The 22,875-nt window shown below is 32.8% G+C and overlaps 3 protein-coding genes across 8 annotated transcripts in view; 1 reads left to right on the top strand and 2 right to left on the bottom strand.

Moving 5' to 3' along the window:
* LOC124644831 (transient receptor potential cation channel subfamily A member 1) overlaps positions 1–22,875 on the bottom strand; it is a 97,596-nt gene that overhangs the window by 30,018 nt on the left and 44,703 nt on the right. For all 6 annotated transcript variants that reach the window (XM_047184431.1, XM_047184433.1, XM_047184432.1 and 3 more), the window contains exon 4: positions 434–590. In XM_047184431.1, coding sequence (XP_047040387.1) covers positions 434–590 — 157 coding nt within the window. The remainder of the gene's footprint in view (positions 1–433; positions 591–22,875) is intronic.
* Positions 15,404–16,213, bottom strand: LOC124644834. Its single transcript, XM_047184439.1, has 2 exons — positions 15,942–16,213; positions 15,404–15,757 (listed from the first exon to the last, which is right to left on the bottom strand). The coding sequence occupies exons 1-2, from the start codon at positions 15,945–15,947 to the stop codon at positions 15,425–15,427; spliced, it is 339 nt and encodes a 112-aa protein (XP_047040395.1). The 5' UTR covers positions 15,948–16,213; the 3' UTR covers positions 15,404–15,424.
* LOC124644833 lies at positions 16,254–18,381 on the top strand. Its single transcript, XM_047184438.1, has 2 exons — positions 16,254–16,761; positions 17,086–18,381. Coding segments are annotated over exons 1-2 (531 nt in total). The 5' UTR covers positions 16,254–16,759; the 3' UTR covers positions 17,615–18,381.

The following is a 22,875-nucleotide window of genomic DNA, read 5'->3' as shown; positions in this document are numbered from 1 at the left end:
CATCCGACTGAGATCCAATCACGACTCAATTACGATTGAAGCGTATGTGGCATTCCGCTATTTCTTTTTTCTTCGAAATAAACGTTTTTATCCTTTTCTGTCATTTAAAAGTGAATCATTTTGTCTGCAAATGATTTACGATTGCAATTTGATTGTAGAGCAAACTATCGTATAGATCAAAATCACCAAAATGGCAAACCAATCGAATGTCGTTGGAATACAATTGGTCTTATATTAGTAGCGGAATGCCCGATAAGGTTAAAACTGCTATTGCGATTCAATTTCTATTTAATTTTGATACTATTAACTTAGCAGAATCGGGCCCCAGAACTAGCTGCGACTATGTTCAAATTATGACCAATCCTGCTGCTTTTACATTACAATCTTTTAACATTTTACTATGTAATCAAATCTGCAGTCTGTGTCGACTTACCTCCACCATAGTTATTGATGAAGTGCAGTATATTAGTGTTGTTCTTGGCAGCAGCCTGGTGCGCCGCGGTGCGACCCCTGCCGTCCCTCACTGCAAGTCGGGACGGCTCGCTGAGGTACAGCCGCATGAAGTCCTCCACATTTCCACTCTCAGCTGCCTACAGACAAAATTGCACTTTGAGATTAAGGAATAAGATACAGATCTGTTTGCGAGCGGTCGTCTAGACTAGGATCGGGATACCAGAAACTTCACTGTAATCCAGATTGAGTGTCATTTAGCATATTGCGTTATTATAATAGTAACCAATTAGTAATTTTAAAATTTTACTGACACCGGTACTTATCCTTCAAAACTGACCAATTTTACCAGTTACGGCCAGTTTCTTCATCAAAAGTTAAAGTTAAAGTAATGTCTAAAGTTAAAGTAACGGTCAAATTCGTTTTTTCAAGGCTAAAGTGACAGCAAAATTCATAGAAAAATTGAATTTAACCGTTACTTTTACTTTAGACATTACTTTGACTTTTACTTTGGCTTTAACTTTTGATGAAGAAACTGGCTGTTATACTTCGGCCGTTCAGAGAATGCGTTCCTGACACCTATCAGTTAGTCACGACTAGTGATGGGCACAACATAACACTGAGTTCGTTACCGTTCCTTCAAAATGAACCGCCGCATTATTTTAAGATTATTTTCGTTTTAAATTGGCGGAATCATTTGTTTTATATTTTAGTTATTTAAGTGGAAACCAAAAAAAGGTAATATTCATATAATAAAATTGTTTTATTTATTCTTTGTTACAAGTACATTGAATTGAATGTGCGAACAGAATATTAATCAGACTCCGATTTGCTTGAGGAGGTGGTGTCTTCATCATCATCTTCGCCTACATGTATAATTATATTATTATCAATAACAGAATCAATCCTGATATCTCGGTCTAACAAAAGCCGGGTAATCAAATAAAAACAGATCGAAAACACTTGAAAAACGTGGTCTATGCGCACGAAACGACAACGGACGACTGTTTTAGCGTCACAAAATGGCGGCCCATAACGCCATTTGGGGTTACCATTTTTAATCTAAGTATAAAAATGCGGTTTGGTCATAGTTTTATTTTTATATTTCATAAACGTTATAATTAAGTCTTATAGTCCATTATTTTCCAATTCTTAAAAAGAAAATCAAAACGTATTATTTTATATTATAACTGTATAAGAACAGATTACGATACTTGCCTGTTATTTTTAGCACAGCACTACAAAATATAAACCGCTGACATAACCTTGTAATAGCGCAGTATAGATTTAGAAAAATATTGTTTACCAAGTTATTTGACACTCAGTTTGGCACAAAATTATAACATTCATTGATTATTGATATAATAATGTTGTTTTAATGCTCCTCAATTGTTAAAACGGTAAACAACCAGCAAAAATATTTTTATCGTAACTGCAACGCCATTGCAAAGTTACGTCGTCAGTTCAATCGCGACGTGTCAGGAACGCATTCTCTGAATGGCCGAACTATAGTCTATTTATTTAAAAAAGGAACATAAAGCGATTATGACAATAAAAACTGCGGTGTTATCTTGAGAACTTCAACTCTCTGAAAGATTGAGTTTCATGATGAGTCGAAAAAAATCAACCAATATTACCGAAATATGAAAAAAATGAATATAATTTAAATATACCTGCCTAGTACAAAAATACAATCTATACACAAGTTTGAAGGTTATTCTATAAATCTACGAGTATTTGGGGCTCAGGTGTTACTTCATACTTGTTGATCAAGCGATAGAGTATTGTGCGCCTCGTTATCCTTGAGCAGTTGTGAACTAAATACGTGTCCTGAAAGCAAGTACCTCTTTTCAAATTCAATGATACTTTTTGCCATGTCACTCTGTATATTAGTACTATGTAACGTACGGTACAATAATAGTTTGTTCAGAATAGAGTGCTGAATTATTGTGTATTTTGTTATATAGCTTTCAAAAATCTTTGCGTTAGAGTTGAATATTACGTGTGTAGGAGATAAATCAAGCAGTTTAAACCAACGAAACAATGCAGATAATCAAGTTGAATCTATAATTATTTTGTTCAAAGTTAAAGGTTTTTATTTCATATAGAAATATTACAGGTGTTTAAGGAACGTTAAGCTAGTTGCGCAGTTCTAAAGAGTGGGTCTTATGGAGAAAAACCGGCAAGAAACTTTGTAGACACTCCTAAAAAAAATAGAAGCCTTTACAATATTTTATAGGTTGACTATGTATGTTGTTTTCAAGCCAGAACTGGTTCCTAATTAGTAGGCATCCATGTCATCACGCCACATCACGCGCTTTTAGCCATATCGATAATTCCTGTTTTGGAAAGTATAACAATATTGACATGCGGTCTTACTGGGGTATAAGTGTATTATAAAAAGTCTAAAATCCCGTTTTTCGCCATGAATTCGGTCAAAGGGAGCAAAGTTTCCCAGGGTTTCTTTTTTATAACTAGGTGGCGTTGAGATCGAGTTGAATCGCGATATGGTTTCGTTACACGGAGATAATGACGTGGTAACGTGACCATGTAATCATCACAATACATAGAAAACAAATTGTTCAATGATAATCATAATTTTGTAAACTGTTCAGTTTTGAACAGTTATTAATGCTACATCTACACTTCTCCACAGAAGTGAAGCGTGATTTAAACGCAAACATTTCAATTATCAGTCCTTATATTCTTAATATTTTATCTAGTCTTACTGTCTTAAAACGAATCAAAATATTATTATTTTGTCTACACCACCCAAGAAATCTACCACAGACAAAACATCCAATTAACAAAAATAAGTACAATGTCAATACTGGACATGTAAGACGATATACTGCAATTATAAGAATAAAAAAAACAATGGATGTCTACACCGCCCGCCGCAAGGTGTTAGAGCACTTTTACACTAGCGGTTATAGCCGCGCGTTCTCTAGCGCGCGCTCAGCCTAGCCTACACCTATACGATGTTACCGCTAGAACAAGTAGATGTCAATTGTTTTATAAGACACAAAGTACTGACCGATTATAGCGCTAGTTCGAAAACTCTTATTTCATGGAAACCGGAGTCTGGTCATTAAAAATAGTTTCTGGAGATAAACAAAAGTTGTTTATGTTTACACAAACCATATACACTTTTGATATCATCTCAAGGGTAGTGTAAGATGACACGTTGCATTTATAAAAATATAAACAATGGAATTTCTCTGGTTTTAGAAGTAAACAAAAGTTGTGATGTCTACACATTTTATACTTTCATATAATTTCAAGGTTACGTGTTTTATAAAAGTAATTTTAAATGTCAAGAGCTGTCAAACATAAAGATTTGTCTATTAAGACTGATAGCTTAAAAACCATTGTAAAGAAAAGTTTTTTAAAAGAATGTGGTACGAACCGTGCAGTGTATTCAAAGTAGTACCTCGCGGATACTTTGTAATGCAGTTTTTAAGTTTGTGATACACGAAATGTGATATACAAACAAAGTAGGTATACACAAATTTTGCGTACTGCTCGCGTATAGTTTGTAACACCATCAAAATGCCACTAAATTATTTTAGGTATACTGGACTGAATTCAAGGAATTAAGATTACCAAACATGACTCCATAATTTTCTAATACGAAAAAGAGGTCGCTGAGAGCGAAACCTAATAAAAAATAATGATGCGATGTTTAAATATGACTGGCAGAGACAGTCTTCTAAAGATCCGAAGAGCCTGAAGAGACATACCAATTTCATTTTTACCAACGTAACTAATAAAGGGGTTGCATGGCGACCCTGCCAGGATTATAGTTATTTTACCGAAAAAGTAGGCATTACAGTTATTTTACCTCTTTTTGTAGTTTAAAGACTCACATTATTCTTCTTACTGTCACCCGGGCTAAATAACTCAGCAATAAGTATCTATGATTAATCTAGATGCAAGTAAAAAAAAGTACCCATCCGATTTGATAGCCTTTTGTTCAAGTTTTTGAACAAAACATTACCCAGTGGCCACCTGGCTGCCTATCACCCTATATAAATTGTTATTATGCAAGTGATGGTATATCTTTTAATTAAAAAGACTAGTTTCAGTGTGTAAGTATTTACAGAACAGCAAGAATCGCTTAATTATAGGTATGTAAGTTACAGAAAATAATTAGCAATCAATAAGTATTACAATAAAAAGTATGTGAATAAAAAGCCAAAAAAAATATATAAGTTTGGGTACCAAACCTTTGTTATTAGATATGGAATAAAGTTTTTTTTATTAGCAATCTTCAATTTAAGAAGAAATAGTGCATAGTCTAGTTCACACCTACCAATAGATTAGAGTCTTCACTTCAAAGATACTCATATAACAATAATAAAAAGCATTGTTTAAATGTAGATAGAAGGTATTAAATAAAAAACGACTTCATATCAGGAATATTTTAAGAAATGAAAAATGCATTCAAAAATCATCGTAACTATAAAACCAACCATCTGGCTGTCTCCTTTATGTTGATAATCTAGAATTAAAGTCGTTTCATAGCCAAGACTCGAGGGAAATGGATTGACTTATTTGAAGTACCTAAGTACTCCATACTGAAATTATTTTTCCTTCAACTCGTGTTTGTCTTTACAGTAATAATTACTTAAAGAACTAAGTGATATCTTTTTTATTTAGATTAATAGGCTCCGAAACCATTTTATCAATTTGGAAAATTATTTCTCTCATGGGAAACTACATTACATATTTAGCTATATTTTATCCGGGTACGAAAAAAAGTTCCCATGGATTCGAATGAAATGGCTTGTTATTCAATAATAAAATTATAAGTAATAGTTAGCATTTACGTTTTTGTTTCACTTTTAAATGTGTTCGTATTTATTGTGGCTCCCAGTCCGTTTTTAATTAAAAGGAAATAAATACATTCTGTCGCTTAGAAAGAATAGGATTTGCCTGTGCAATGCAGCTAATTGCATGCCAACGTCATACATATTTTAATTGCTTAGTAATTTTCGTACAGCCTTTACCTGGTATGGAAAGATACATTTTCACGTGCTATTTTTATTAATGAACAGAGCTAGGGAATAAAGCCATAAATTCAAAATGCTTCAGAAAAGTCTAGATTTTTCGGTTGGTTGAATAAGTAGTACAGAAACCAATCATCCTACTTACTAATTTGTTTTCAACGACTTAGTTTTCAGAATTTTATAGCCATAACTTTTAATACACTTATTGAATTAATAGGAACATTTACTCTAAGATTTTTGGGAAATCGATACATTCAGAAGAGATCATCTTTGGAACTTCATATTTTATATATTTCACAAGATATGGACTTCTTTAAATCGTATATTTTACTGAAAAATAAGTTTTTCTTTTAAGACCGAATCCTTTTTTGAATTTCTGTATCTGTTAAATAATATTTTTCTTGCTATTTGCAGGAGTAGGTAAGTAAGTTACAACCAATTTTTCCTGCTGCGCAAATAAAAAACTATGCTTGTGAGTAAAATAGTCAATTCAGGCATCACCCGCGGCGATATTTTGCGGTAAATCTGTAGCGATTGAGTCATAAAAAGCTGTCAGTTTTTCTCGATATTGCGTCTCAACCAAAAAATGTATGCTATTCAAACATATAAGCGGTCTATATGTAGCTATAGTCATAAACGGGTAAAATTGTTTAGTTTAATAAAATTATTTGCTTAATCAAAAGTGTCAAAACATACCATTTTTAGGGTTCCGTAGCCAAAATGGCAAAAACGGAACCCTTATAGTTTCGTCATGTCCGTCTGTCCGTCTGTCCGTCTGTCCGTCTGTCACAGCCGATTTACTCGGAAACTATAAGTACTACAGTGATGAAATTTGATGGGAATATGTGTTGTATGAACCGCTACAAAAATATGACACTAAATAGTAAAAAAAAGAATTGGGGGTGGGGCCCCCCATACATGTAACTGAGGGATGAAATTTTTTTTTTCGATGTACATACCCGTGTGGGGTATCAATGGAAAGGTCTTTTAAAATGATATAAAGTTTTCTAAAAAACATTTTTCTTAAAGTGAACGGTTTTTGAGATATCAGCTCTCAAAGTCGTAAAAAGTATGTCCCCCCCCCTCTATTTTTATAACTACGGGGTATAAAATTCTAAAAAAAATAGAGGTGATGCATGCTAATTAACTCTTTCAACGATTTTTGGTTTGATCAAAGTATCTCTTATAGTTTTTGAGATAGGTTGATTTAACTGTAATTTACGGAACCCTTCGTGCACGAGTCCGACTCGCACTTGGCCGGTTTTTTTATATTTTTTTTTGAAAACAAAGAACTATTTTCGCTCTTCCAGTAAAAGGTTCAGTTTATTAAAAAGTTAAAGGCAACCCACAGAAGAGGCATGTCTAAAAACGTGGGAATCATTAACAATATTTTTATGGTAACCACGAATAGATCATAAATCCAATCATTTTAGAACTTAAAATAATTTTACTACAATAAAGTAGAAACCTTTTAGAAAGATTAGATGACGCTACGTACGATAAAATAGAATGCAACTTTATTGGCAGTGGGGGCTAGGAGCTTTGCTTACTTGTAGCGAAGAAAATATATAGAAGAATACAAACTCTTTTTCTTAAAGATTGTTCGACAAGATTTCAGAGAGATGTATACCGTTTTGTTATCTACATTTTAAATGAACTTTTTCTCATCCCATTCCTTGATTTCTGTTTTTATTTACAGAAATGATGATAGCATTCCAAGTCGAGAAAGACTAAGTTAGTTTTAAGAATATTTCGCGTTTCGTAGTCACCACATTGTTTATATTGTAGAATCATAATTCCGAATAGATTCCAGCTATTTTCGGATTTATAATATTAGTGCGGATAGCAATGAAACTATTTAAATGATCTGATATACATACATTATTCCCGAGTATTCTCAGCGGCGGATAATCTGCATAGCTATTTATAATTTATACCATAGTGGAAAATCTGCATATATTTAAAATTCTTGGCGAGTTGCATTGTAACACTCTCTTAGGTACTACAAGCATACGATTATATAGTTTATTTACACGCTCAACAGGTGCAAGTAGTGGGATCTGCAAGCCACATTGAAAGTAATCTTATTAGAGAAAAAAGAAATAAAATGAACACGTTGAACTGAACGCTAACATAGTAAGTAATACTTAGATGTACACATGTTCATATACATGTGTATTTTTAATGAAAATCTAGCTGTATAGCTATGCAATTTTAAATTATATTCTTCGAAAAGTTTCTAATCCAACGAAAGGCGGATAGTTATGATTAGCTTTATGTCTTTCTAGTGCTAGGACTGCTGCTTAGCCTTTGACTGACGGCTAATATACACAAACATACACATTACATTAAGCACTGCGAGACCCGCACGGCTGTTCAGAACCCGCGCAGTTGGGTGGTATTCAGGTAAAGGTTCCGATTTGATTTCAAAGAAGCTAAAACCACATGAGCACAAACCATGGTGGAAAACGAGTCACCAATGTTGCAAGTTTAGAATACCATTTATCTATTAATAACTTGAATTAAAAGAACCGGTGAGTATCTAAGTAGTATAATTGTATAAAACTCTTTTTAGAAATCCAGTGGCAAATGCTGCAAACGTTAAAGAAGTGAGTAGTTTATTTTCCAATAGTAGTGAAGCTTAAAGAAAGATAAGCACCGCTTACATAGACACGAGTAACTTTCAGGTTATGAAACAGAATTTGTAAAATTTCTCGACACGTGCAGCGTTAAAATATATACTACATGAGACATAAGTTAGAGTAGAAGTAACTTTAAAATTACCTGCACACTGCAGAAAAAAGAGTCGGTCGATGACCCGATGGTAAAAAAAACTTTTTAAGGAAAATCTTGATTCATAGGCTGCTCGGCCGACGATCAGTGCTGACCGTACGTCCCGACCGAATCACATACAAAAAAAATCACGCGCGTACCGTCAGCATAGCTGTATGCGCGTTTATAGACTTGCACAGATATAGCTACGTCGACCAACGGTCAGCGCTGACCGTCGGTCGAGCACTGTTTCCAGCCTTATCAAAGTTTTCAGTCAGTCTGAGTCCGGGTAAATACCTACCTGATCTTTGTAATGACATGTGTCCTACTGCCATTCATCTTCAAACAGTTTCATGAGCCCTAACATACACTGCTGTTGATTAAATAGTCAAGTTATGTTCTCTACGTCGGTATACATTAACCTTTTTAGTATCGGTAGACTTTAGTTTCCAAATGCCTCAGCGGCGCTAGTGAGCACTTTAAAAAGAGGGTGCAAGAACGAGTTGTTATTTTCATAACTAGGTGGTGTTGGGATCGAAATACATCGCGCTATCGAAAGCTTACGAGCGTTTTATGACCCCCGGAATTAAATGTGTGTCTCTACGAACAAACAAGTACCTTTTTAGGGTTCCGTAGCCAAAATGGCAAAAACGGAACCCTTATAGTTTCGTCATGTCCGTCTGTCCGTCTGTCCGTCTGTCCGTCTGTCACAGCCGATTTACTCGGAAACTATAAGTACTACAGTGATGAAATTTGATGGGAATATGTGTTGTATGAACCGCTACAAAAATATGACACTAAATAGTAAAAAAAAGAATTGGGGGTGGGGCCCCCCATACATGTAACTGAGGGATGAAATTTTTTTTTTTGATGTACATACCCGTGTGGGGTATCAATGGAAAGGTCTTTTAAAATGATATAAAGTTTTCTAAAAAACATTTTTCTTAAAGTGAACGGTTTTTGAGATATCAGCTCTCAAAGTCGTAAAAAGTATGTCCCCCCCCCTCTATTTTTATAACTACGGGGTATAAAATTCTAAAAAAAATAGAGGTGATGCATGCTAATTAACTCTTTCAACGATTTTTGGTTTGATCAAAGTATCTCTTATAGTTTTTGAGATAGGTTGATTTAACTGTAATTTACGGAACCCTTCGTGCACGAGTCCGACTCGCACTTGGCCGGTTTTTTAATGGAAAATAACGCAAGTTTTGAAGACTGTCACGCATTTAACGTGTGGCATATTTAAACCCTTTATAATTAATTCGTGTTAAGCTTAAGTCCCAGGGACGTCTTTGTGAGTACTCGAGAAGTATTTCTAGGTTTACTTAGTGATACATACTAAGTTCTTGATTGGACTGCAACGTGTTAGCGTAAATAATATGCTTTTTTTTCTAAAATCTCTTTGATATTATTTATCTTTAAACTGACTAACTTATTTAAACCTATTCATATTTTCCTATTAGCTGAATCATTTTGTACGATTGTATTAATTCCCGTCTTCCTCTATCTTTATTAAAACTTAAATGCATCAGGTGCTTGAAGTAATATAATAGTATGCTCAATAACATAAACATCACTTTAATACAAAGTGGTACCTAAATAACTCATTGAAAAATAAATTACGTGGTCGTGCACTGACCCGTCCTTTTTAAAACTGTGACACTTCAACTTTTCAACTTAGAAATAATTATGCCATAACACTTAAGTGACAATATCTAGACATACATCAGACATCAGGTAATTGGTACACTCTAGTACTACACTGTTTCATGCGAATTAAAATAAAAAACAATCAAGCAAATAGTGTTCTTTGACGTAAGTATAGCTTTTGTTTTCTGTTCTAGAATATTCTAAAATGATAATACTTCACTATTGGTGGAAGTAAAACGGCTTATAGAAATATGAAGAACGAGACAACATGCAGACACGTCCTATAATGTGTAACCCAACAGCTATTTGTAGGTCTGTGTCAAGCCATTCATGCCATCCACTAACATTTTTTGTAAACTTGATGTTCCTATATTTGTTTGATCATTTATTTAACCATACTAATAAATACGGATATGTTCCTATACAATATACATAATTGATCATTTATTTAACCAAATACTTATGCATCGGTACGACTAGACTTGTATTTCATTTCATGCTTCTAGATGACTCTTTTCATGAAGAATGAGAATCCTCATTCGTAATCTGGGGGCACGGCAGTGCCCCAGCCAAGTCTCGAGCAAAGCGGGCATAATTATAACGGAAAACATGTCGAAGAGATGGTATGGTGCCAAGCACTTGCGGTGCCAACGACTATTATTATGAGAAGTGTTTATGACTTAGTTTAACATCGAACCAATAAGTTAGTTAAAGTAATGAATGAAGAGTAAAGAAATCACTATAATTTTCATTCTGCGATTATAACACCGCTGCGTGGTCATGGTAAATTTCACAGTCATCATTTTTAGTGTTCCGTACTCAGTGGGTAAAACGAGACCCTATTTTTTTCACTCCTCTGTCCGTCCGTCTGTCCATACGTCCGTCCGTCTGTCACCAGGCTTTATCTCATGAACCGTAATAGTAAGATAGTTGAAATTTTCACAGATGATGTATTACTGTTGCCGCTATAACAGTAAATACTGAAAAGTAGAAAAAAATAAATATTTTGGGGGGCTCCCATTCAACAAACGTTTTTTGCTTATTTTCTAAACAATTGTACGGAACCCTCCGTGATTCCGACTCGCACTTGGCCGGTTTTTGTACAAATTATTTTGACAGTTCATTATATTATTCTCTAATAATTATGCTAAAATGACGAGCGATGGATAAGGAAAGTTATAATATCATCCAGTTGGCTTTTTTTTACTAAAAATTAAAATGCCAATAACTGCCAAGTCAGCATGTTGACTACAAAAATCTTCGCTGCGGGATTTGTAAGCAAGCTAGTGAAATGCAATCTTTCAAAATGTTCAGCTGTCTGAACAGTGGTCAGCGTCCGTTGGATGGTTGCACTCCAATTGCATTCTTTCTGTTATATAACGTGTTTTGTAAGATGAGAAAATACCTTATTTCACGTTCAAGATTAAGTGAATCCTTTTCTTAGGAAATTGACTTTTACCTTAAAGGCAATCGTATTAAACAATTTTTTTTTTTTTGCAGTTAGGTACATATACTTACCTTTAAGTGAAAGTATTAAGACCTATATAAATCAAAAACCACTTCAACGAAATTCAGCACAAAAATATTAATGAAAATGTAGGTTTCTGTTGTTACAAATGCGTAATTTTACTTAAGAACAAAGTAGGTAAAGTAAGGCAAGCTAAAATGTTAAATACATTATCACAAAATATTATAGGGATTAAGGACCTTAGCAAAAATGCTGTGGAACGATGTGTCAGTTCGCAAATACTAGATTAAATATAAACACCGATAGGTAAAACAAATATAAACGACCTACATAAATTAAAATCATTATTATGAAAAGTACTTAAACATCACGATGAAAATGTACTCGATTTGTTTATAAAGAGCAAGGTTTAGTTACGTATTTCGAATTCGCGAAAGTTACTGATACAAATTATATGAAAGTTATATCCGAAAAAAGGTTCGAGAAATAGTGTACTGCAAGGCATTGGTGCATTGATCTTTAGGTATACTATGGAAGAGTTGGTAAACCCATGGGGAAGTCAACATACTTCGCCCCGTTCAATGCTTCATGAAATTGAAAGTACCCCATGTCAGAATTAACTCTATGGCATGACGTATTTGAGTGACAACACACGCTATTACGGATTACAACCATTTTATTATACGGAAGAATAATTTGCCATAATTCCCTTTTCCTTTGTACTCCTAATTCGTGGTACAAACTTTGTACAAACATTTATTTATTAGGCTTTATCTGACTAACCTGTTTTCTAAATGTACAAAAGTTTGTTTCGAAGGCTGGTATTCATTAAAAGCAGACAAAACGTATTATATAATACAGCGGTAAACTAAAGAATAGATACATACAGATACATTAATTATATTTTTCTTGAACAGGATCAGACGTGCTTTGGTAACCATGTATTAAAAATAGATTTCGGAGAATATAATCAGAGTTGGTGATATCAGAATAAAACGTGTTTTTGCAAATCTTGTTCCCAGGTATTTTAGCGTACCTAGAAAAATGTTGGAGTCCTGAAAGTCACGTCAGGTATTAAATTCATTGAACAAAAGGTACTGGAAAATTAATGGATAGTACAAAGACAATATGTAATTCTGAGAGAAAATTTTAATGAATTTCCTTTGAATCATTCTGGACTTAAATATTTGGGCCCCCACGTGAGACCCATATCTACCTTTTTATTGATCGGAATGAGTGAAAATAATCCTAGCGCTCATTGGCGTGTGAAGGAACCCTATTTAAATAATTTATTGAATAATCTGATCATCTGCCTAGCCTTTTCTCAACTTTGTTGGGGTCGGCTTCCAGTCTAACCGAATGCAGCTGAATACCAGTGTTTTACGGAAAGCGACTAGTGCCTTTTGACTTCCTCAACCCTGGTTGAGGCTGGTTGTCAGACTTTCTGGCTACTGTCTACCCCGAACGCCTGTCAAAGATGCCTGGGCCCACCAATTCATGGAGATATCCGATTGAAGAATTCGCCATGACAATGGTCAACCATGAACGAACCGACCGCGCCAAACACTGCTTAATCTTATGATCGATTGATCCGCACGGCTTTGCCTTAGCCTTATCCAAGAGCTCTTCATATTGATTATTCAGATACTTAATAAAAAAATGCGAAACGGTCTTTATATTCTACTAATTAAATTTGATGTTGTTCAGAAACGGAAAACTTCTAGTTAACGAAGCCAAGAGGAGATGATTGATTTGGCAAAGAACATAAGAATGTTTGTAATTGCAGTTTGATATGCATGGGCCCCTGACTGTTTTTATTATTTTATTTATATTACACATAGTGAGACCAAGAAAAGTGTAGGTACAACTAAATTGTTTAATATTGAATATCTCAGCATGTAACAAAATTTCTTAAGTCTCAATAAGCCCAGTAATTTTGTTGGCTAGCTCACACTACCTTAACACAAAGAATAGGTATTTAGATAGGTAAGGCTTTTCTTTGTTATTCCAGCATTTTCTTAATCCATGTTATTGCATAAGGACGTGGTCAGCACATTGTCACTAAGCTGACGTCACTAGCTTAGTTCTTTTACATTTTTATCCGGTTATTATTATATGAAAAATATAAGGAGCTCAGATGGGCAGTCGCATCTTGTAAAACATTGGTTGCATCAGTTTAGACTTAGTGCCGACATAGTTGAGAAAAGGCTAGACAGATGATGATTAGTTATAAGGAGCTCTAGGATAATTTACAGCTGCAAAGGTTGATCGATCACAGGGTAAGCAATTTTTGCCACGATCAGTCTCTGGATGGGCGACTGTAGTGCTATAATATGTCATAACGAGTAACTCCACTAGACTATTAGTAGTGTATAATTGGGGTTTCTGGATCAAAAGAGATCCATCAACCCCAATTATACATTAGTTCAAATATGATATCTATTCAAATAATTTAATTTCATTTATTCAAATACCACTACTTACTACAATTTGATAATTCAAAAACTATTATACCATCTATTCGAATACTGTTACATCATTTCAAATAAATCATCTATTTAAATACATCGATACTTCAAAAACTAGTATAAGTACCATCTTATTCGAATACTGTTACATAATTTCAAATGTACCAATTTGCTTTTAAAATCTCAATGTTTATTTTAATCATTTTATCACCGCGGAATACATAAGTATTTAAGAATCTTTTCTTTATTAGGAATAATAGTTGACAGCTACTTTCAACATAACCAAACATTTCGTTCTCTCAAAGTTGAAACATTCTACTTTTGCGGACTCACGAGTGGATGTCATCGGTGTGATGGTGACCGGCCGTACAAAAATGTATCAATATTATGCGTTCATCTGTTTCTTTGATCTGTTCTTGATCATAATATTTAGCGGTTAAATGAAATGTTAGCGCGAAATCTTCATTTAAACTAAAACAAAAAACCAGACCGGAACAAATATTAACTTGTCCGTGTGGGAATCGAACCCACGACACTTCGGCTTTGTGATTAAGGAATGTGCAATTTAGTATTTGATTGTGTGATCAGGTCTTAACCATTAAGCCAAACGTGTCGTCAAATATGTAACAAAATAGCGGACTACTTCATGCCCTTTGTTTATTTTAACGATATGCATGTTGTATGACATCATTCATCATTCATTCGATGCACTGCCTTATATGGTTTTCATTGTATTTACTTTGCTTGCACTTACATTGATTCGAACATCTGCGTGAAAAAAACGTTTTTCAAAGCACATACAGAATCATGATAAGTACAACTATACAGATCATGAGAGTTTTCATATTCTTTAAATAAGTTTAATAAACTAGGACAACCTTTATATGATTTCAATGAAGAAAAAAAAATACTTTTGAGATAAGTAAACTGTGCCCTTGTACAATTTTTTTTCTATTATTTATTCTTGTCTGTGTTTTTATGTGTACATAAACTGTTAAATAAATAAATAAGAAATATACTGATGATATAACAACTTAGTAATCATTCATCATTATTTCCATTACTATTTATTTTATACGTGTAATCTATATTCCACTGCATCCTTTATTTAGCACATAGCAGCCCTGAAATTATAATGCGCTCAGATGACTTTCATAGTCGCCTTATATAGGACTGTCGACATACTTACAGCACTTTATGTGAATTGATTGATTATCAACCTTTTTACTGGCTCATTTCAGCTGAGAAGCCCTTATCCCTCAAAAAAAGAAGAATAATTAAGCTTTTGTCTATAACTAGCCAATTATAGGTCACTAGCCTACAAACCCCTAGAGGATGTAGTGACATGGATTATTTATACTTACAAACAACCATTACCAAGTTACCAATCGCAAATCCATACACCTTTACCTTACCTCCGTGATAACTTCGTGATAACATCCGTTCACGTTCGTAACACGATCCGGGCTCACTCTACACTTTTTATTGGAATTTAGGAATCAAAACTACTGGATGATAAATAAAATGTATCGTAAGAGGTTGTAAAAATCATAATTTCAGTAGAAAAAAAAAATGCTATTCAATAATAATTGATTGAACTTTATTTATGGCATTATATCTGACACTTTTAAAGCAATTTCTTTAACAGATTTATAAACATCGTCCATAAAAACATTTTTAACCACATGCTGCACACATAACTCAGCATCACAATTGCATAATGAACTTATATGATCGGGGAAGTTTTCGGTATCATAAATCTCGATTCTTATAATTTTAGCACCTCGTGTAAGTTTTTTTACAGAGGTAAATGCAGCCGTTGAAGATTTTTTCAGTTGCTTGCTGCTAGGACCTTCTAGGTTCAACTGTTTATCGTTATTTTGTTCCGCAGCTGCCCTGTTCATGGGAATGAAGTTGAACAGGTCATTTTCATAGTCCTAAAAATAATAATAATAATCAATATCAATTTTGTAACTTATATTATAGGTATATTTTATTTATAAATTCAAATAATCGATATTAGAACTGTGTTGTATTGAATATAAATGTGTAACAATTATTAAGTTGCATTCAATTAATTAAGTTATTATATATAGATACTATTTAAAGAAAATAACTCACCGACATATTTTATTTTAGGATAGAGTCTTTGCGCCCCCGCTCGCTGATGGAATTAAACTAAATTATTTTTATTTTTTCGCATGATTATATCCTTTATATAGAATTTAGAAAATACTTTGTAAAGGAACATAAAGTTCAAATTAGCATCGATATTATCGGTACTTTAAAACGTGTAAATGTAATTCTACACTCTAGACAACACGGCGCTACACCGCTTCGGATTGCAATTAAACATAACTTTTTATATATATCGAAATCGGTTTTGTGTAAGTTTGTTCATCCATACTAATAAACTAGATTGCCCCACCACTTCACTCGTGTATTTAATAGTTTTATTAGAGTATACATAACATAGGTATAACCTCCTCTTTGAAGACTGTTAAAAATAAAAAAAAGCAATCGTTCGAGCTTTATGAGGTAGGTAAATGGTAAGAGATTTGTGCACATACTATTACATTTGCTTACCAACGTAAAGGAGGAGGCAAACCCAGGTGTAATAAGTATGTATTATTTAATCTGAATAAGATCTACATTTCAGTGTTATTAAATTTTACTACATTATATCTTATATGAAGTAGATAAAGTTGATATTGCGTGATCTCGGTATGTTGCTAAGTTATTTTTCCAGCAACCTGGGTGGTAGATCTGACAAAGCATTTTAGCAAACCCGTGCCCTATTCCCTAATTGGTATACCGTCACGTGGATGTAGTGCTATTTAAGAGATCATCTGCAGGGACTGGATCACAACAATTCTTCAGCTAGAAGCAGTCACATCCAAATTTGGAAGTACATACCAAAGAACCACCAATCTTCTAAAATGTAAGTATTACTCGTATACTTCATTCGGTGTTTCATTTTTTAGTATTAAATCATTCAAGCTAGTTTTATTAATTTCTTCAATCACTCCATTCTTATTTTATGTAAATGTTACCCAATATTTTTTATTTGCTATGTCCAAACACTACATTTATTTGTTTTATTTAGTATTCTGTCAATCATGCTTACTCAATATATTCATTCGTGTTCCTCATGTTTCATTTTCTTATTATTCAATCATTAAAGTTACTTTCATTCATTTTCTTCAATCATTCAATTCACAATTTATATGAATGTTATCTAATATTTTTTATCTTTATTTTCTAGGTCCAAACACACTGCTGACCATATTTTCCCTTCGGAGGACGAATCGTCGGACGGGGTGCAGATGAAGGTCAAGACAAAGGAGAACAAGAAACGTAAATCGTCGCCAACGCGCAGCCCCCAGCCGTCTACCAGTAAGAAAGGCAAGACAGTTATTCGCCCCATCCCTCCTATTACCAAGTCTACGGCTCGCGAGGTGTTCGGGAGTGACAGCGACGACGACGCGGTAGACGCACCCGCGGAGAAGAAGCCTCCGATGATTTACTCCTATGTCACACGGAGGCTGGCCAACGGTTTTTCTCGTCAAATAGATGAGAATAAAAAAGGTGCGTTCTACATAGAACTTAAAGTATACAAGTGTGACGAGATAGAGCGGATTCAACCCGTGAATAGGTGGCGTCACTCGGTGATAACAATAAAAAATAAAACTGACGAAGATTCTGAATCGTGGAGGCACTTGAATGAATTCATTATAAGTACTAGGCGGGAGTTCAAACGCTGTACTCCAACGTTTATAAGTTCATACCAATAATTAAGTACCAATGTATTATACTCAATTATTGGTATGAGATATTATATTATAATCAGTTATTTTATAACATATGTAACCATAATCATAATATTACATTATTATAATCTACCTTATAACCTACATTATATTCAGTGAATTAGTTTTTAAGTTTTTTTTTTTGTAACCCACTATTTCTTAATTAAAGTATTCAGTACGATTAAAATGTGTTATATTTATTTTGTTTCCAGTTACACAAGCGAGTAATGCGATACCAGCAAGTTCAGATACTTATAATGATTTATACGAAACTAAGATCCCCGAACATGAATATGAAACGAATGTTATTGAGACTAATTGTTTATTAAAAAGATATTGCGAGAAATGTAAAATTGAGATCCCCGAACATAAATACAGATACCATAAAAGAACGAATATCCATAAATCAAATTGTTTAATAAAGTCAAATTTTGAAAATGTTGATATTATAGCAACTGCATTTAAAAACAGGATTCTGACTTATCGCTTAAATCCATCTATAGAAAATGAGTACCTCACACCAGAGGCGTTCTTAGATGAAAAGCGAAAAGATGTTTCTAATATAATTAAAATGTTATTAATGAGACATAACTGCATTAAAGTTAATTTCGAGCTGTTTGCTTACTTTTTACTGCCTACGTTAGGTGAGCAACAGCTTAAATCATTTAATACTAAATATGAAATTATATATAATAATACTGATTTTGATGACATATATTTGAATGTAATAGAAACATTCAAAAGAAAATTTACCGAATTTGAACATTGTCAATCCGGATGGTCATTTGTTTCAATAAATCATTTAGAAATTAATATAAATAAATATTGCCCTATGCGGGGTGGTACTTATTTAGAGCTACCAGATGTTATTAAAAATACAAAGAGCTGTTTGAATATACATAATAATGATGAATACTGTTTTTTGTGGTGCGTAGTTGCAGCATTATTTCCAGCTAAAAATAATGTTTGCAGGGTCAACTCCTATCCACATTTTAGTACAGTACTTAATACACGAGGAATTTCATTTCCACCTTCACATAAAGATATAAAATTATTTGAAAAAAATAATTGTGACTTGAGTATTAATATTTATGGATTTGATAAACATGGTACTATAACTGGACCTATTTATGTGACGAATTGCAGGAAAGATAAACATATAAACTTACTGTACTTTGAAAAACATAATAAAGGTCATTACTGTTTGATAAAAAATCTGCTACGTTTAGTACGAAGACAAGTTTCATGTCATAAGGGACGAATGTATTTATGTGAGACATGTTTACAATTTTTTACTTCTGAAATAAAGTATAATTGTCATAGTTGCTCTCAAATTTTAACCGTACTACCTGATAAGAACAGTACATTAAAATTCAAAAATTATGAGCGAAAGCAAAAAATTAATTTTGTAATATACGCTGACTTTGAAAGTATATTGTTAAACTGTAAAATGGAACAGAATGATAAAAATACAGTAAAGAATAAAGTACATCAACCGTCCTGTTTTGCTTTCTATGTGTGTTGTTCTCATGATAGCAGCTTAAATAAATTTGTATCATATAGAGGATCTGACTGTGTGGAAGTATTTATTAAAAGCTTGATTGAAGAAGTGAAATTAATTCATAAAATGTTATTAACAAAGAAACCTATGAGACCAATGACAAGAGATCAGACTGATAATTATAATAATGCAACTACATGCCATATTTGTAATGATTTATTATTTGATGATAAAGTTTGCGATCATGATCATATAACATCTGAGTATAGAGGTGCGGCACACTCGCAATGCAATTTAAATTATAGAGTTTGTCCCTTTATACCCGTTATATTTCACAATTTAGTTGGCTACGATTCTCATATATTTATAACTGAATTATCAAAATATGAAGGTGAGATAAGAATTATAGCAGAAACTAAAGAAAAATATTTAACCATAACAAAAATAATAAATACTGGTAAAGGATGCAAACCAGCACAAATTAAATTTATAGACTCGTTTAAATTTCTTAGTTCAAGTCTTGATAACCTGAGTAAAAGTTTAACGGAGAATGATTTTGTTCATTTATTCACACATTTTCCGAGAAAAAATCAATTTAATTTAATGCGAAAGAAAGGTATTTACCCATATGAATATATTTGTACATGGGCTAAATACAATGAAACACAACTACCTGACAAGGATAAATTTTATAACTCTTTACAAATGAAACACATAACTGATGATGAATATAAACATGCTCAAAATGTGTGGAATCTTTTTAATATTACTTCTCTTGGTGAATATACTGACTTGTATTTAAAGTGTGATGTACTATTATTGTGTGATATATTTGAAAGCTTCAGAAACATTTGTCTCCAGCATTATAAACTTGATCCTGCATATTATGTAAGTTCACCTGGATTGAGTTGGGACGCTATGCTCCTTTACACAGGTGTTCAGTTAGAAATGATTCATGACTTAGAAATTTACGAAATGTTGGAAAAAGGAATACGAGGTGGGTTAGCTCAATGTTCTCTACGATATGCCAAAGCGAATAATGTTTATTTACCTCATTTCGATAATTCAAAGCCATCAACTTATTTAATTTACTTAGACTGTAATAATCTTTACGGATATGCTATGACGAAAAAATTACCCGTTTCAGAATTTAAGTTCATGACCGACAATGATATGAAATATTTTAATGTGCTTAATATTCCCGATAATTCAGAGTTCGGTTACATTTTAGAAGTAGATATAACGTATCCAGATCATTTACATAATTTACATAGTGACTTGCCTTTTGCTCCAGAGAAATTCACTCCTATTGGAGGGAAAACGCAAAAACTAATCGCAAATTTGTATGATAAATATAATTACATCATTCATTATGTTCATTTAAAAGAATGTCTCAAAAATGGTTTGCTTTTGAAAAAAATTCATAGAATCCTTTGTTTTAGACAAGAAAGTTTTTTAAAAAAATATATAGATTTGAATACTAGACTACGGCAAGCAGCTTTAACTTCATTTGAAAGAGATTTTTTTAAATTGTTCAATAATTCAATTTTTGGAAAAACAATAGAAAATAAACGAAAGCATGTTGAAGTGAAATTAATAAGTAAATGGAGTGATTATTCGAACAAAACCAACAAAACAGTAGGTGCTGAGAAATTAATCGCAAAACCTAATTTAAAAAGTATTTCCGTATTTAATGAAAACTTTTTAGCTATACAACTCAGTCTAGAAAAACTTATATTAGATAGACCAATATATGTTGGATTTGCGGTATTAGAATACTCTAAACAACATTTGTACAATTTTCATTATAATTTTATTAAGAATAAATATGGTGATAAAGCTAAATTGTGTTACACCGATACAGACAGTTTATTGTATTTAATTAACACTAACGACATATATAAAGATATACGACAGAATTTAACAGAATTTGACACAAGTAATTTTGAATCTAACAATAATTACTGTATTCCAAAGGTCAATGAAAGAATACCTGGTTTATTTAAGGATGAATTAGGAGGTGACCCAATTATTGAATTTATAGGCTTAAGAGCGAAACTGTACTGTATAAAATCACTAAAATGCAAATTAATAAAGCTAAAGGTGTATCAAAATCTATAACCAGTAGTTTAAAATCACGTAACTATAAGCACGCTTTATTTAAAAATTTATCTTTAAAGCGAAAGATGAATATGATCAGATCAATGAAACATGTGCTATTCTCAGAAACAGTAAATAAAGTAGTCCTGAATAGAATAGACGATAAAAGGCAAATTTTAAGAAACCAAATTGACACTGTACCTTGGGGTCATTGTAATCACGTATGCTAACTAATGTTAACGACTTTTTTAACTTTAATAATAAAAAATTATTGTGTAATTGCAAAGTGCAAATTATTGTGTGTTGTAATATATGTAATAAAATACAAATGGAAATAAATGATTGTTATATGAATCATAATTATATGTGTTTTATTTAATTACCTACTGAGGTTTTGTCATTTACGATATTTAAAGTGATTTTCTCATGTATAAGCGTTGCGTGAAAATAGCCTCCTCGAGTAAATTAGTATATTCGGTATCGAGTATATTCGGCGCATCCAGGGTGGTTAATTTCGATATTATCTTGATTGACTGGCTAATATTTTTTATCAGTTGATTTTATTCTTATATAAAATAAAGTCTTAGTTGTAATGAAAGGAAAAGAAATCCCTGATCTCTTGTAACTATATAAATACCAGAACAAATATTATTTATGTCAGACACAAAAATGAAGTGGATTAAACACCCGGTATCCTTAGCAGTTAAAAATATTGATGTGAAGGAGAATACGCTGCACTCGAAACATAGCGTACTTCTCCCGAATAACATCCGCAGTATAATATGTGGTCCTTCGAATTGTGGAAAAACTAACGTCATGTTAAGCTTATTAATTCATGAAAATGGGCTAAAATTTCAAAACGTATATTTGTATTCCAAAACAAGCTCACAATCAAAATATCGCTTTCTCAAAGAAATCCTGGATAGAGTTCCAAGTGTGAAACTATTTATTTTTACATTCGATGAAGATGTGATTCATCCTAATGATGCATTACCTAATTCTATAATAATATTTGATGATGTGGTTGGTGAAAAACAAATAAACATACGTAATTATTTTACAATGGGAAGGCACAGAGCAATAGATTGTTTTTACTTATCTCAGACATATTCAAAAGTACCAAAGCAGTTGTTACGCGACAATGTTAACTTTCTGATTATCTTCAAACAAGATGATATAAACTTAAAACATATTTATGATGAACATGTAAGTTCAGATATGGAATGGTCTAAATTCAAAAATCTCTGTTCAGAAGTATGGCGGGGTCCATACGATTTTTTGACTATCAATAAAGACTGTGATTTGAAACATGGCAGATATAGAAAATCATTTGATAATTTCATTAACTTTGAATAATAAATAAATTTATCTTTATCTACCATATACCTAATGATTGCTTCACAATTACATAGGAAGTGCATGTAGAAAATATATGGTCAAGGGACGTTTGTACTTTGTATGAGTAATGAATCATGGAAGGTATAGAAATAATTTTGATATATTTTGGAAATTTGATGAATGTTGGTGGTGGAAACTGATACAATATATAATTATGAATACCATATAAATGAAAACTAGTATTATTTCTTCCATGAGTGAATGCAGTCGTTTAACGTAAGATGGAGAAAAATATTAGAATAGAATT

The sequence above is a fragment of the Helicoverpa zea genome, chromosome 31 (genome assembly GCF_022581195.2).
Source record: "Helicoverpa zea isolate HzStark_Cry1AcR chromosome 31, ilHelZeax1.1, whole genome shotgun sequence".
NCBI lineage: Eukaryota > Metazoa > Arthropoda > Insecta > Lepidoptera > Noctuidae > Helicoverpa > Helicoverpa zea.
The sequence above is the reverse complement of the archived record's forward strand: the minus strand, read 5'-3'. Positions and strand labels throughout refer to the sequence as shown.